At 43.7% G+C, this 12,819-nt stretch overlaps 1 protein-coding gene across 2 annotated transcripts in view; it reads left to right on the forward strand.

Moving 5' to 3' along the window:
- klf12b (Kruppel like factor 12b) overlaps nucleotides 1-12,819 on the forward strand; it is a 39,430-nt gene that overhangs the window by 11,760 nt on the left and 14,851 nt on the right. For both annotated transcript variants that reach the window (XM_008282066.1, XM_008282059.1), the window contains exons 2-3: nucleotides 3,241-3,323; nucleotides 10,669-11,212. In XM_008282066.1, the coding sequence (XP_008280288.1) occupies nucleotides 3,258-3,323; nucleotides 10,669-11,212 (610 nt within the window). In that variant the 5' untranslated portion in view covers nucleotides 3,241-3,257. The remainder of the gene's footprint in view (nucleotides 1-3,240; nucleotides 3,324-10,668; nucleotides 11,213-12,819) is intronic.

The raw sequence follows: 12,819 nt of genomic DNA on the forward strand, positions 1-12,819 counted from the left end.
CTGTTGCTTTGTGTTTCAGGGTGTGCAGCGTTTCCGTGTCTATATGTGTGCGAGTATGTCCACATAAGAGAGAGAGAGAGAGAGAAAGAAAACGGAGATACTACACACACTCGGAGGCAGCTACTAAATCTGGATTCATGAGGTTGTTTAAGTCTAACTTCGTTTGGACACAAAGTGCGCTCCGTTGCTGTGTGAGCAAACACCTAGAGACAGTATTAAACGGGATCTGTTTTCACACTCGCATGTGCTGAGAGAACATGAACTCGCAGTGATGTTCACCACCCACTACACCAACTCACACCTTAGTGCTTTTTATTTATTTTTTTTGCCAATCAGAATAAATCCTTGATAGATATCAGTACTTGACAATGAACTTAAATACAATCCATTTTACATTCAATTCATAATCCTGACAGCATACTGGGAGCTCAAAAGTCATGTCATGGCACAGCGGTTTTGTAGGCTTGTTTGAATTTCTACAAGCTTTTGTTTGTTTGGGGGGGATTTTTGGGTTGTTTTTGACATTTGCAAGTATATTGGATGATGCCACCGGTCAACATTTGGTCTCAGAAGGTCAGAGATTTTCTAGAGAGGTTTCTCACCCCTGTTTGATCCAGCTTCAGTCCGTTCAGCCTTTATCCCTCCTCTCCAGCTCACTGCTGTTGCCTCAGTCAGCCATCAGCCATCGATGGCTATCAGCTTGCTGGGAGACGCTGGACTTGAGGTCATGGATGTGGATATGTGGTGGGAGTTTGAGTTCATACTTTGAAATGCATTAACAGACACACAAACAGGAAAACAAAGAGAGCAGAAAACANAGGTCATGGATGTGGATATGTGGTGGGAGTTTGAGTTCATACTTTGAAATGCATTAACAGACACACAAACAGGAAAACAAAGAGAGCAGAAAACAGTGAAATATGCACATTTAGAGCTTTTTTTTTTTTCACCGTTAGAGCTGGCCTCAGTCCTCACCTGCTCCCTTTACTGTCTTTTTTTTTTCTTTCTGAGGGATTTTGGTGGGGACGGGAGGGTCTGTGGGAGGGAGAAATGAGATGCCTCAACACTCCACTGCCCTCCTCTCTCCATCTCACTCCCCCACACACCTGGGATGGCCATTTCATTTCAGAGTGCAGCAAATGGAAAGGTGATCTTAATCTACCCTGTTTCCTTCTAACCCCCCTCCCTCTCTCTCCATCTCCCACACACAGTGCCTCATACTGCTGATGGACAGCACACTGCTGGTTGCCTGCCGCCAGCAGACCAAATTTAGTGATAGAGAATACTGGATACGCAGTGGTTCATCATCCAGAGCAAATTCCCGTCATTTCAGGCTCAGTGTTTGTTCTTATTTTTAATCATCTTGATTTGTCATCTTGATGTACTAACTGGTGGAGGTGATCCTCTCCTGGGAGCAAATGTGTTTGACAGTTGACCCCGGTCAAAGTATTTTCGATACAAACTCCTCGATGCACACAGCACTCCTCTGTTGGCTCATTACTCAGTGTTAGGCCTCTCACTGCTGGTAGCCCTTTGGTCATTACAGTCACAAGCAGAGGTATGCACTGGCCATTGATTTCCTTTGAATAGCCTCCTGCAGGCCAGTTCATTAGGAAGGTGATCGCAAACCTGCTGGACTAACCGGACTTCGGGCACACAGAGAAATTGTGTCGCTCTCAAGAAATGTTCAGCTCTGACAGAATTGCAATGTGTTGTTAGGGTGCTCATTTAAGATAGAGAAGAAATAAGTTTGGAGAGGGTAAACTTTTCGAGGCTCCAAAAACCCCCCCGAACGTTTTGACAATTTCAGACTCGATCTTGAAAAATCCGCATTTGCCAGAATGATGGTCATCCTGAAGAAAAACAAACCTCACTTTGTGCCTCTCTCGGTGCACTCCTCTCTCTTCTACTCCTCAACACATGGCTCGAGGCTGGACTGAGGCTGCAACTCCACCCGCCCAGCCGTTACTATGGCAACGCTATCTGGGCCTACCAAGACCTGAAGCCGAAGGACATCCTGGACAACAATACAATAGCAGCACAGCCAGGGTACCTGAGGGACTTAGACCTGAGAGGCGAGATCTGGGGGGTTGCAGATTGAGGGAGTAAATCCTCCCTCTTTCTCTGCCTCCCTCACACACACAGTCAGGATTAGCCTTTTTTTTTTTTTTGCTTGAGAATCTGAGAGGTACAGGAACAATAATGTGGCATTAAATTAATTTTTGCTGTAACCATTTTTAAAGAAATGTTCTTTTTCTTGCCGAGTAAAAAAAAAAAAGAGGAATAGTCTTAATAACTGGACAGGCCGCATACAGTAGATGCTTGTCTTATGATAATTAGATAGTCAGGCATCCAGCTACATAGAGATAATATATGTCATTCATCACTGGCTCAGCTTTTTTTTTTTTTTCCTTCCCTCAGAATAATAATGGTCACGATGGTCCCGGTGCTGCTGACAGCAACGATTGGGCCACAAACCCTGCCTCTGGTGCCAACAGCGGAGAGTAATAGAGATGTTTAGAATCTATTTGCCTTGCTTGCATTCCTCCATGTACTGCTGCTAAAATAATAAGAGGGGAGGGTTACCTCAGGTCGGCCCCAGCTGAGGGATACGGAACATGCATTGTTGTCATTGGCTCCATCTGACTATCCCTCTTAAAGCCACAGCACGGAGCTGAGGAGACGGGCACTGCTGCCCACTTCACAGACGCACTGTGTTCAAATGCAGAGGGGAGGGAGGGAGGGATGAATATTAAGAAGTACTAAAAGTGTGGTTATCACAAGAGTAAAATATTATTTCTATCTTCCAAGTGACATGTCTTTTTTTTTCCCTCTTACATTAGTGGTCATGGTGGAAACTCTGGCCGTTTTGAAGCCGTTGCTGTTGAGTAACTGTATCAAAGCGTGTGTTTGTATTCCATTGAAGTCTTAAGAGGATTTTATTCAGCGTTATGAAGTGTTATTAGCCCCGCAGCAGCCCACCAGGCAATTGAAAATCTTTATTATGGAGAGGAGGGGAGTCATGCTGTGCGCTCGCTGAGTTTACACAGTTTATGCGCATCTTTTGTCTGTCAGCTTCTGATGATTCTCAAACATGAATTCCTGTCTATTTCCAACGTGTTTATTTCTCAGTGGGTGCAAGCACAACATTGTAGATGTCCGTGTGTGAATAACTGAGTGTGGGACCTGCTTAGTCATGCTAAAACACCCGTCTTACACCTCCTCTGTGTTCCTTTACAGGCAGCCTAAGAAACAGGATGTTAATGCTTGACGGAATGCCTGCAGTCCGAGTCAAAGCTGAGCCCCTGGAATCGGAACAAGGGGTAAGAGAGCAGTTGTTTTCCAGACAATTCCCTTCTCTTTTTTTTTTTTTCTTCTTTTTTTTTTTCTTCCTTTCCTTTCCTTTCCTTCTTTCCTCCTCCCGGCAATGGGCTGATAATCACTCCCAGGCCCGAGCAAGTGAGTGACTGAGAGAGTGAGTGTTGGGGGCTAAGAGGAGTGGTCGGAGAGCATGGTAGTAAGAAGAGAAGAACCAAGAAGAAGAGGAGGAGGAGGAGGAGAGCCACAGCTGGAGCAGGAATGCACTGGGGTCTTTTGGGGAGGTGACTGGGGCCAGCGGAGTCCAGCGCTGGCTGGGGGTGATTACGCAGATGCAGTCGCTGCTCTGGGGGAAGGAGGGTTGCATGGGAAACTCTAAATCTTATCTATCTCTGTCTGTTCCTGCTTCGTTACGTCCCCTCCATTTCCCTTCATCCTCCCTTCTCTGGGCTCTCATGCACAAACACACACGAGTAATCTCCCCGTTGCGCACAAACACACAACATGCTCTTCCTCTGCTATCACAGCTTCTCCTCTTCCTCTGCTGTAATCTCATGCATGCCCCTGCTCTCTCGCGGATCTCCGTGTCACCTCTGTGTTGCTTCTATCACTCTATATGAATTTGTCACACAGAGGAGCTCGTCACCGTATAGCAGGCGCTGTTAAATATCCACCAGCGATATTCGGTCTTAGATGAGTTTGTTTCACCCAAAAGGCCATGTTGTGCAATTAAAATTTTCATGGTTTTTCTTTTAGTCAGATGTTCAATTAATCTGCGTGCACTGACCATGTTAGGTATAATAGAGCTACCTCATGCAAGCTTTTCATGGCCCACATACAGTATCAGTGCTCTCTGGTCTGACGTACCTAGAAATAAAGTGGTCTTGTTATGGTGAAGCTGTTGCTAGGTTACAAGGGCTCTGTGTTCCTGCCACAGCTGTGTGTGCAGTGGGTGCAGGCCACTTAATATTTGTAATCATGATGAATTAGCGTTCAGCTATTATCGATTTCCATTCATAACGTATCGATAATATCTTTACCCCCTAATATATCACCAGGAGCACTTTTTTTGTCGAGATGAACCCTGAGAGCATTAACCGGTGATGGATGAGAGAAATACCAGCCGCTGATAACCTATCGGGTTATCTCGAGTCTTGTAGAGAATTGTTTGGCCGTGGAGGTGCTCTGTGTTGATAAGAATCGAATCTGTCTCTCCGCGTCTGAGGGGCCTTGACGGAGTAAGGCGGCAGGTGGTTGCTGTCTGGGTGTCCTGCTCTCAGCTGTGGCTCGAGGGTTCGGGAGCTGTGATCCCGCACCGCTGCCTAATACCTGGGGTTTGAAATCATTCTCGGCGTAGTGATGTCAGTCACAGACAGGATGTGAGCGCTGCAGCCCACACAGCTTTGAAGTGCACTGAGATCCAATCTCGCCCTAACAGACCGAGCTTCCCTTTTAGACGGCAGACAGACAGACAGTTTAGGCTGCTGCAGAAATGTGGTCTTCATTTTGGGTGGCGTGGGGCCAAGGGCTTGCTGGAAATGGTCTGCCTCGTTAGACAATTCGCCTGCAAGGGGTTGGAAAATCTGCCCCGCTAACCAGTATCCCCTAATAAAGACAATGGCACGAGGACAGAGGCAGGCAGGCAGACCTTTTATATGTGTGTCAGTGTGTGTAGGTTTAAGCGCATATCTGTGTGTTTGTATCTGTCAAAATGAGAGTGGGGGTGGCTTAAGTTTTCCATTTCTGCTGGTTGAGAAGTGTTTGAAAACCTGACCCCAAAATGCCACTAGGTTTCTGTTTTGCATTGTTTTGTCACAGTATGTATATCTGCAGATTTGGCCTTTCCACACAAGTGGTCCTCCCCTTTTTTTGTTGTTGTTGTTTTTCTACACAGAAGCCATAGAGGACTGTAACTGACTATATTCCTAACTTTGATGGTCATGGTGCAACTATAAAAATTGACTCACACTCCTCTGAAATAAAGAGATAGCAGATTGTTTTTCTTCTGAAATAAGTGTAACAGTGAGTCATCTTCAAATCTATTTACCGAGGAGCTTTGCTGCAAGAGTCAGGTGTCACTTTTCCATAAAATTAAGTTAATTTTAACTCACATGTAACTTACTTGTAACTTCAAACTGAACTTACGTCAGACAAACTTAACAAACATCCTCACTCCTGTTCTTGGTGTTGAATCAGAACAAGTTACCTCTCGTTACTTCAGACCGTTTGGTTCACGATTAACTGGCACTGCTCGATTGATTCTTTGTTTTGTGTCAGTGAAACAACCTTAACCAAGTTTACAGAGAAGGTAACGGGAAGCACAGGAGGTCAGAGAAACTTGAACTACAGTAAGAGGATGTTTTGAATTTGAACAGATCGTTACAGGTCAAATATTGATTTTTCCCTCAATTTCTGAGAACATTTCAAATAAAAAAACTTGGTGCCACTCTGTTTATGAAATCACTGAGCAAAGTAGTCAAATGCTATTCGTCTTTATTTTGCTGACAACTTGATTGTTTCGTTTAATCAATTTGAATTTTTTTTTTTAAGTCACAAGGATAACACCATATTACTGGAGGGCACATTTGTACTCTCAGTCTTAGTTGTTGTTGTTACATCCTCTGCTGCTCTACAGAAGTTCCTTCTTAGTTACAGAAGTTACTTCTACAATGTACTATTTTTAAAGATAAATACATAAAATAAGCTAAAAAAAAAGTTTCAAAACTGAACTTATCATTGTTAGTGAACAAGCTATGTAAATGTAAAATGTCTTGTACATCAATAGTATTTCTAGTTTGCTATTTAATGCCAAAACTATATGTCTGCAAAGAATAATAATAACACGCACTTAAATTCCAACTCAGAGCTCTATTTTATAGCAGTCCTGTTATTTGATACGGCCAATCAGAGTTCAGGACTGGGGCAACACATCTGTTTAGTTAATCAGAGAATATTATGGTACTTCAACTACATTTGCGGTTGGCGTGTGATGTATTTTTCACGTCTTTGACCGGCAGGGAGAACTGTTAATGCTGCATACACACTTACTGAGAAAGACAATATTTCCAAAGTAGTGAGATTAGCCTCAGTGGATCTAATGGCTTCAAAGCCTTCAGGCAGTATAGCTCCAGGCAGACTGTGACACTCGCTTCCTATACAGAACATGGAAACACAGAGAGATCATGTGCAGAAGCAGTTGGATGGTAGCCCGAGGCTCTGTCGGGAAAGGCTACATCAGGAGTTGATGCAAGAGAAGTAGAGAGGATGTTTAAAACCACAAACATACATACTGACAATGTTATTTCTTTTGAAATGTTTGAAATAGCACGCATCCAGCTGTAAACGCAATAAAATGAGGATACTCTGAAGGAGGGATGTGGTGATTATCTAGCTTCTGCTAACAAGGAGATTCAACAGAGACTCTGATTAACTTAAAGAAAATACACAGCTATGCATTACGGAGGGTGTGATTCTCGTGAGCACAAAAATTTGCATTAAATTAAGCGTCAGTGTCACATGATCCTGAACTACCTCTCATAATTTAACAGCCACCCTGAGGCTGCATTGCTGCCTGATGAAACATTGCATTCACTTTTTTTTCTTTTGGTCTCACCTGTTTGATGGAAGAGATCTGAGTTACTTTTAATCATTCCAGTTGTCTGCAGAGGTTCTGCATGTGCATAGATGTGACCTGATGCATGTTTTTAAACTAATATAAAGAAAAACACGGGTGGCCTACACCTGATCACATCCTGCGTAGACACACATGAATCACAAACTCTGCTTCTCATGCTACGTCTTCTGTGTAAACTGTAAGAGCGGATAACTAACACCAAACGGCATATGCTCCCAAAAAAAAAAAGTGGAGGATTGCGTTGTTCAGGCGGAGCAGTAAAGTAGAGCTTACATCAGCTGATTGGCATCAGCTGCTTCATTCATGCTTTGCCATCAGTGGCTCATTCATTAGCTCCTTGGCTGCCAAATGACAAATAAAATCCAATCATACAGATGTACAAGGCGACCTTTATAACCTGACACTTCTCGCTATTACTCTACTGACTCCCCTTATGCCGTTTTCCATTCCCAGCACTCCCTGCTCCTCCTATTGAAGCTTGTCCTATTATTGACTTTATTAGATCTAATAACCGCATACATATGTCTTTATTGAAGGAGATTAGTTCTCCCAGCAGAGTCCCTATTGTTGCTCTGAGTCTTTGAGAGCAACCTGAAAAAGGCCTGTTCTGGCCAATATGACGATAATATTTGCTTTTAAATGGTCAGTGCTGCGAGAAAAAAACATAAAATACGAGTTTTCATGAAAAAGATGTGATGCTATCTATAACAGGACAAGAGAAACCAACTCGTGTCATTAATTTTCTTCACAATGACTTGGTTTGAGCTTTTTAAAGTTGCGTAAAAAAGCAGTAATCAAACCACTTAGAATTAGGAATAGTGACATTAAGAGCTGTAAAGATCTGTACTGAAGACGCATGGTGGGTGGTATATACGAACCAGACCGTGATGTTCTGTGAATCTTGACATGACACCAGCGACCCTGACCTGAACCCCACCAAGTACGAGGGGTCATCAGAGGGCATATTTCATTGGCCTTGGTTTGTTTTCCAACTGAGGAGGAGTTACACAGGGAGAGGCCTTTTTTTTTTTTTTTTTTTTTTGTAATTCATGGGGTCGTAACATTTCCTGTAGGCTGAAAACGAGCGTACAAGTCTGGAGTAAAAATAGTAGGCTACTACATGAAAGAACACAAACACACGAGTCAGAAAAATTCTTAATTCACCACAGATCGAGTCTCAGTCAGCATTACATAAGGGGAAAGAAATGTGAGTCTAAAAAACAAAAAGTGAGGACCAAAATCCACAGCACTGAACATTTTTTTTCCGTTTCTGCCGCAGCTGCTGTTGGAGTTAAAGTTTTTCGTTTAGCTTTAATGAGCCTTCCCTCTTTGATAAGTAAAACTCCTGGATGTACTTACTCCTCGATGGCCCCTAACAGTGACTCAGCCTCTGAAAAAACAAAAAAACAAAACTCCACGGTGAGGATCTGCACCACTCAACACACACTGTAGCACCCCTCCCACAGTGAAACACAGTAAGTCCAGATCAGCTACTTCGCACGTAAGCCGGTTAATTTGACGTTAGAACAGCGATATCAAAGATGGGCCAAAGTTTGGTGAGAAACAAATAGTAGCAGCGTCCTTTTCTCCACTGTGTGTGTCCTCTATTATCTTTTCCGAGTAAACAGGTTCCTGAAACTTGTGCAGACAGATGGAGCGGTTGTGTTACAGTCTGCTTGGTGTTAAGTGAAAGATGTGTTGAGGGATACACCGAGCCACCAGCGTTGGCCTTAGGAGGCCCAGTCGCTGAGAGACAGAGAGAGACGGTCAGGAAATTGAGCCCATATGATGTTTTTCCACCGTCACAAAGGAGATTTAGGAGAGATACGAGGGGAGCCAAGAGAGCTGCGTTCGTGTGGGAGTCATGGAAAACAGCAGGAAAAGAAAGCGAGAGAGAGAGAGTGTGCAACCCACGCTAAGAGAAAAAGAAAGAAAGAGTGAAAGGAGGCGAGTGTGTGAGACACTATCTTTACTCCTGTGTTTCATCTGCAGATGACATCATGCTAACTGAGAAAACTTCATAGGTAGAGCTGAATGCTTGAATGAACATGTCGATATTAGCTGCTTCTTCCTATATAGAAGTCACTGCGTACAGCCCGTTCCAAATTATTACGCAAATTATATTTTTCTCTGATTTTCCTAAATAGTCGGTGCTAATGACAGTCAGCATAATTTTCAAGTCATCAACCATTAGAGTATAATTGGAATGTTATTGAACAAGCCTCCCAATGATGGTGTTTTTTTCCAAAATAAAAACCTCAAAATGCACTGTTTGATGTTATGATGCACAACAGAGTTCCAAAACATTTTATAGGTTGTAAAGAACTGAAAATAGTCATTTGTTGAATTTGCAGCATTAGGAGGTCATATTTACTGAAATCAAAATCTATTTCAGTCAAAAACTTCTGAACAGGTCAAGTTGCATTTTACCATAGAACCCTGTATTTGATAGCAGCTTCACAGTTCTTGCATCCATTGAACTGGTGAGTTTTTGGAGAGTTTCTGCTTGAGTTTCTTTGCAGGATGTCAGAATAGCCTCCCAGAGCTGCTGTTTGGCTGTACACAGCCTCCCACCCTCATAGATCTTTTTCTTGAGGATGCTCCAAAGGTTCTAAATAGGGTTGAAGTCAGGGGAGGATGGGGGCCACACCATGAGTTTCTCTCCTTTTATGCCCACAGCAGCCAATGATGCAGAGGTATGCCTTGCAGCATGAGATGGTGCATTGTCATGCATGAAGATGATTTTGGAATGAAAACCACCACTGCTCCATCCATCTGGACCATCCAGGGTTGAACGGCACTCATCAGTGAACAAAGCTGTTTGAAAATTAGTCTTCATGTACTTCTGGGCCCACTGCAGCTGTTTCTGCTTGCAAGCATTGGTTAGAGGTGGCCCAATAGAAGGTTTAACCATCACTGCAAGCCTCTGGAGGATCCTACACCTTGATGTTCGTGGGACTCCAGAGGCACCAGCAGCTTCAAATATCTGTTTGCTGCTTTGTAATGGCATTTTAGCAGCTGCTCTCTTAATCCGATGTATTTGTCTGGTAGAAACCTTCCTCGTTGTACCTTTATCTGCACGAACCCGTGTGCGCTCTGAATCAGCCACAAATCTCTTAATAGTACGATGATCATGCTTAAGTTTTTGTGAAATATCCAAGGTTTTCATACCTTGTCCAAGGCATTCAACTGTTTCACACTTTTCGGCAGCAGAGAGGTCCTTTTTCTTTCCCATATTGCTTGAAGATGGTGGTCTGCTTGATAATGTGGAACGTCCTTCTTTAGTAGTTTTTCCTTTAATTGAGCTTACCCAGCAAACTAATTATCACTGGTGTCTGAGATTGATTTTAGTGATCCAAAGAGCCCTGAGACACAATACCATCCATGAGTTTAATTGATAAACAAAGAACGTAATCTTTATGACACTTAAAACTTGCATAATAATTTGGAACGTGGTGTATACCTCTATGACATAGCTCTATCATGCAGCATTATAGTCTCCGAAGCTGAATATTTCTAGATTCAATTCCTCAATATATCACCTTGTGGCCTGAGTGGTTTGTGAGAATTTGCATAAAAATGACATAAGTATGTTCAGTTCAGGCACATGGCTTCACTTTTTTTTTGTTGTTTTTTGCTTTTTCCTGCTGGTTAATGCATTTGTGTGTGTTAAAGTGAGAAAAATCTAACGTGAATTTGTTTATCTGCTCCCACAGTCACCCAAAGTGCGCCCTTATTCTGCGATGGACGGCGTCCCTTTCTTCCTCAGCAGAGTTAAACCCGAACCCCCCGAAGACCTGCTCGCCCACGACCTGCACTTCCACACACAGACCGAGCCGGTCGACCTGTCAATCAACAAACCCCGCCCCTCCTCCTCATCCACCGCCACTACCACAACCTCATCATCATCCCCCCTCAGATCCGCCTTCTCCCCGTCTTCGTTATCGTCGTCATCCTCCTCCTCCTCCTCTCCGTCAGTTATCACCTCAGCCTCATCGGTGCTCACGCCAGGCCCTCTGGTCGCCCCTGGAACCGGGGTGAGAGGTCAGCCGTATTTGCACATTCTGCACTCTGTGCCGCCGCCTCCATCCAGCCCTCTGAGCCTGCAGGGAGCAGGGAAGCTGGCCAGCCATGTTCACCGAATCCCAGTTGTGGTACAGTCACTGCCCCTCATGTACACCACTGCCGTTCGATCACCCTCCAGCCTCAACAACGCCATCATGCTACCTCTGCTGGACGAGGCCAAAAGTCAGGGCAAAGGTGAGACGATGCTCTCCGAATGTGCTCCATATTCATGAGGCTGACTTTGTTCTTTGGGGATTTCGGTTAAGACATTTCTACATTGTTTTCAGTAAGGAAAGCTGTTATTTCACAGGTGCTCCGGCAAACATTCAAGCACTGAGAACGTTCAAGGAAATGAGTATGCATTTGGGGTGCTGTCTTGTGATTATATTCATATTTACTTAGCAACATTAGCAATCTGCTGTGTCTCATAAGAAGCTTAAAGAGACAGTTGCTCCACTTTTTTAGAAATATCAATTAGAAGTCAATTTCTTTCACATAAAATAATCCTCTAAATCAAAACAATCAGATATTTCAGCCAGGCAATTAAACTGTACTCTTGCTAATGGGTACATGAAAGCCTCCAAAAGAAGAAGTCATCACAAAAGTTTAAGTGGGAATAATTACAGAATTTGAATAAAATTAGGGGATGTGTTGTTTTGGCTGTTTGTGGGTCAAAAACAAGGAATGGCACTGGCAGGTTTTCAGCAGTGAAGAGCTCACAGCTGCAACACCTGTGTGATCTCAATGACAAACTGTGATGCCCAGATGTTCTGCACTGTCTTTAGTAAAAAAAATAACTTGCAGAAGCCCTGCTGTGTAGCCTGACAGAGTACATGTTTGCAGAGATGACCCCTCAGGCAAAAATGTTACCGCCTGAGAGTGAGGACAAGGTTCACAGATTGAAATGCCTTTCCCATCTTTAATAGCCTCTAGTGCAGGTACCTTTCCCTCTGTCGAGGAGCAAACATCTGAGGTAGTTTGAGCATTAGACCTCTCTGGCCTCGCCTTGACTGTGTTATTGGTTTTCTCTCTGGGTGTGGTTTTACTGCCAACCACTGGAAGAGAGCCTACAGTAGGTGTTTCTGTCCAAGTCTGAGCTGTACACAGGGCAACTGTTGGCTGTAAAAGAGGTTGCTTCTTGTCACTCCCTGCAGAACGGATCGACACATTTAGACTTGCACTCGCACCCGTGCGCGTACTGTACATGCAAGCAGGCACAAACAGCGATGTGTAATTAGAGCATGTGCTCAGACAGACACTTGGCCGGCTGGGTGGGGTGGTCCTCAGAGATGGGCGTTTTAAATGCTGGGATGTCTGCTCCCGAGGAGAGGAGAGGAAAGAAGGAAGGACAGGAAAAACAAGACTTGCATAAGAGGGTGTGGATGGATATTGAAGATGGGTGGCACTTAAACAAACACATGCATGCACATATGCGCCGTCCAACATCAGCTCTGAAGGCACTGAGCACAAAGGAAATAGGGTGAATGAGTGCTGGGTGTGGTGGATGCAGTTACTTTTAATGAGAGAGCAACCGGTCGACAAACAGAACATTTTGCTATTTATTGCGCTTCGTGTGACGTTTCCATAAAAATTCCCAAGTCAAATAAAAATAATGAAGTGCTGCAAGATATCATAGCTCCGTTTTTCGACATGACATGTCCTTTTTTTTTTTTTTCCCCGGTCCTACCTTATCTGGAGTTTTCTCTCTCAGGTGTTACTATTAAACGAGTAAGTTGTTGACATTAGGCCAAAACCAAACTAAATCCCCTTCAGATCCCTATGAGAAGTTTAATGTGGTTATT

This window comes from Stegastes partitus, unplaced genomic scaffold (genome assembly GCF_000690725.1).
Source record: "Stegastes partitus isolate 25-593 unplaced genomic scaffold, Stegastes_partitus-1.0.2 Scaffold7, whole genome shotgun sequence".
Taxonomy (NCBI): domain Eukaryota; kingdom Metazoa; phylum Chordata; class Actinopteri; family Pomacentridae; genus Stegastes; species Stegastes partitus.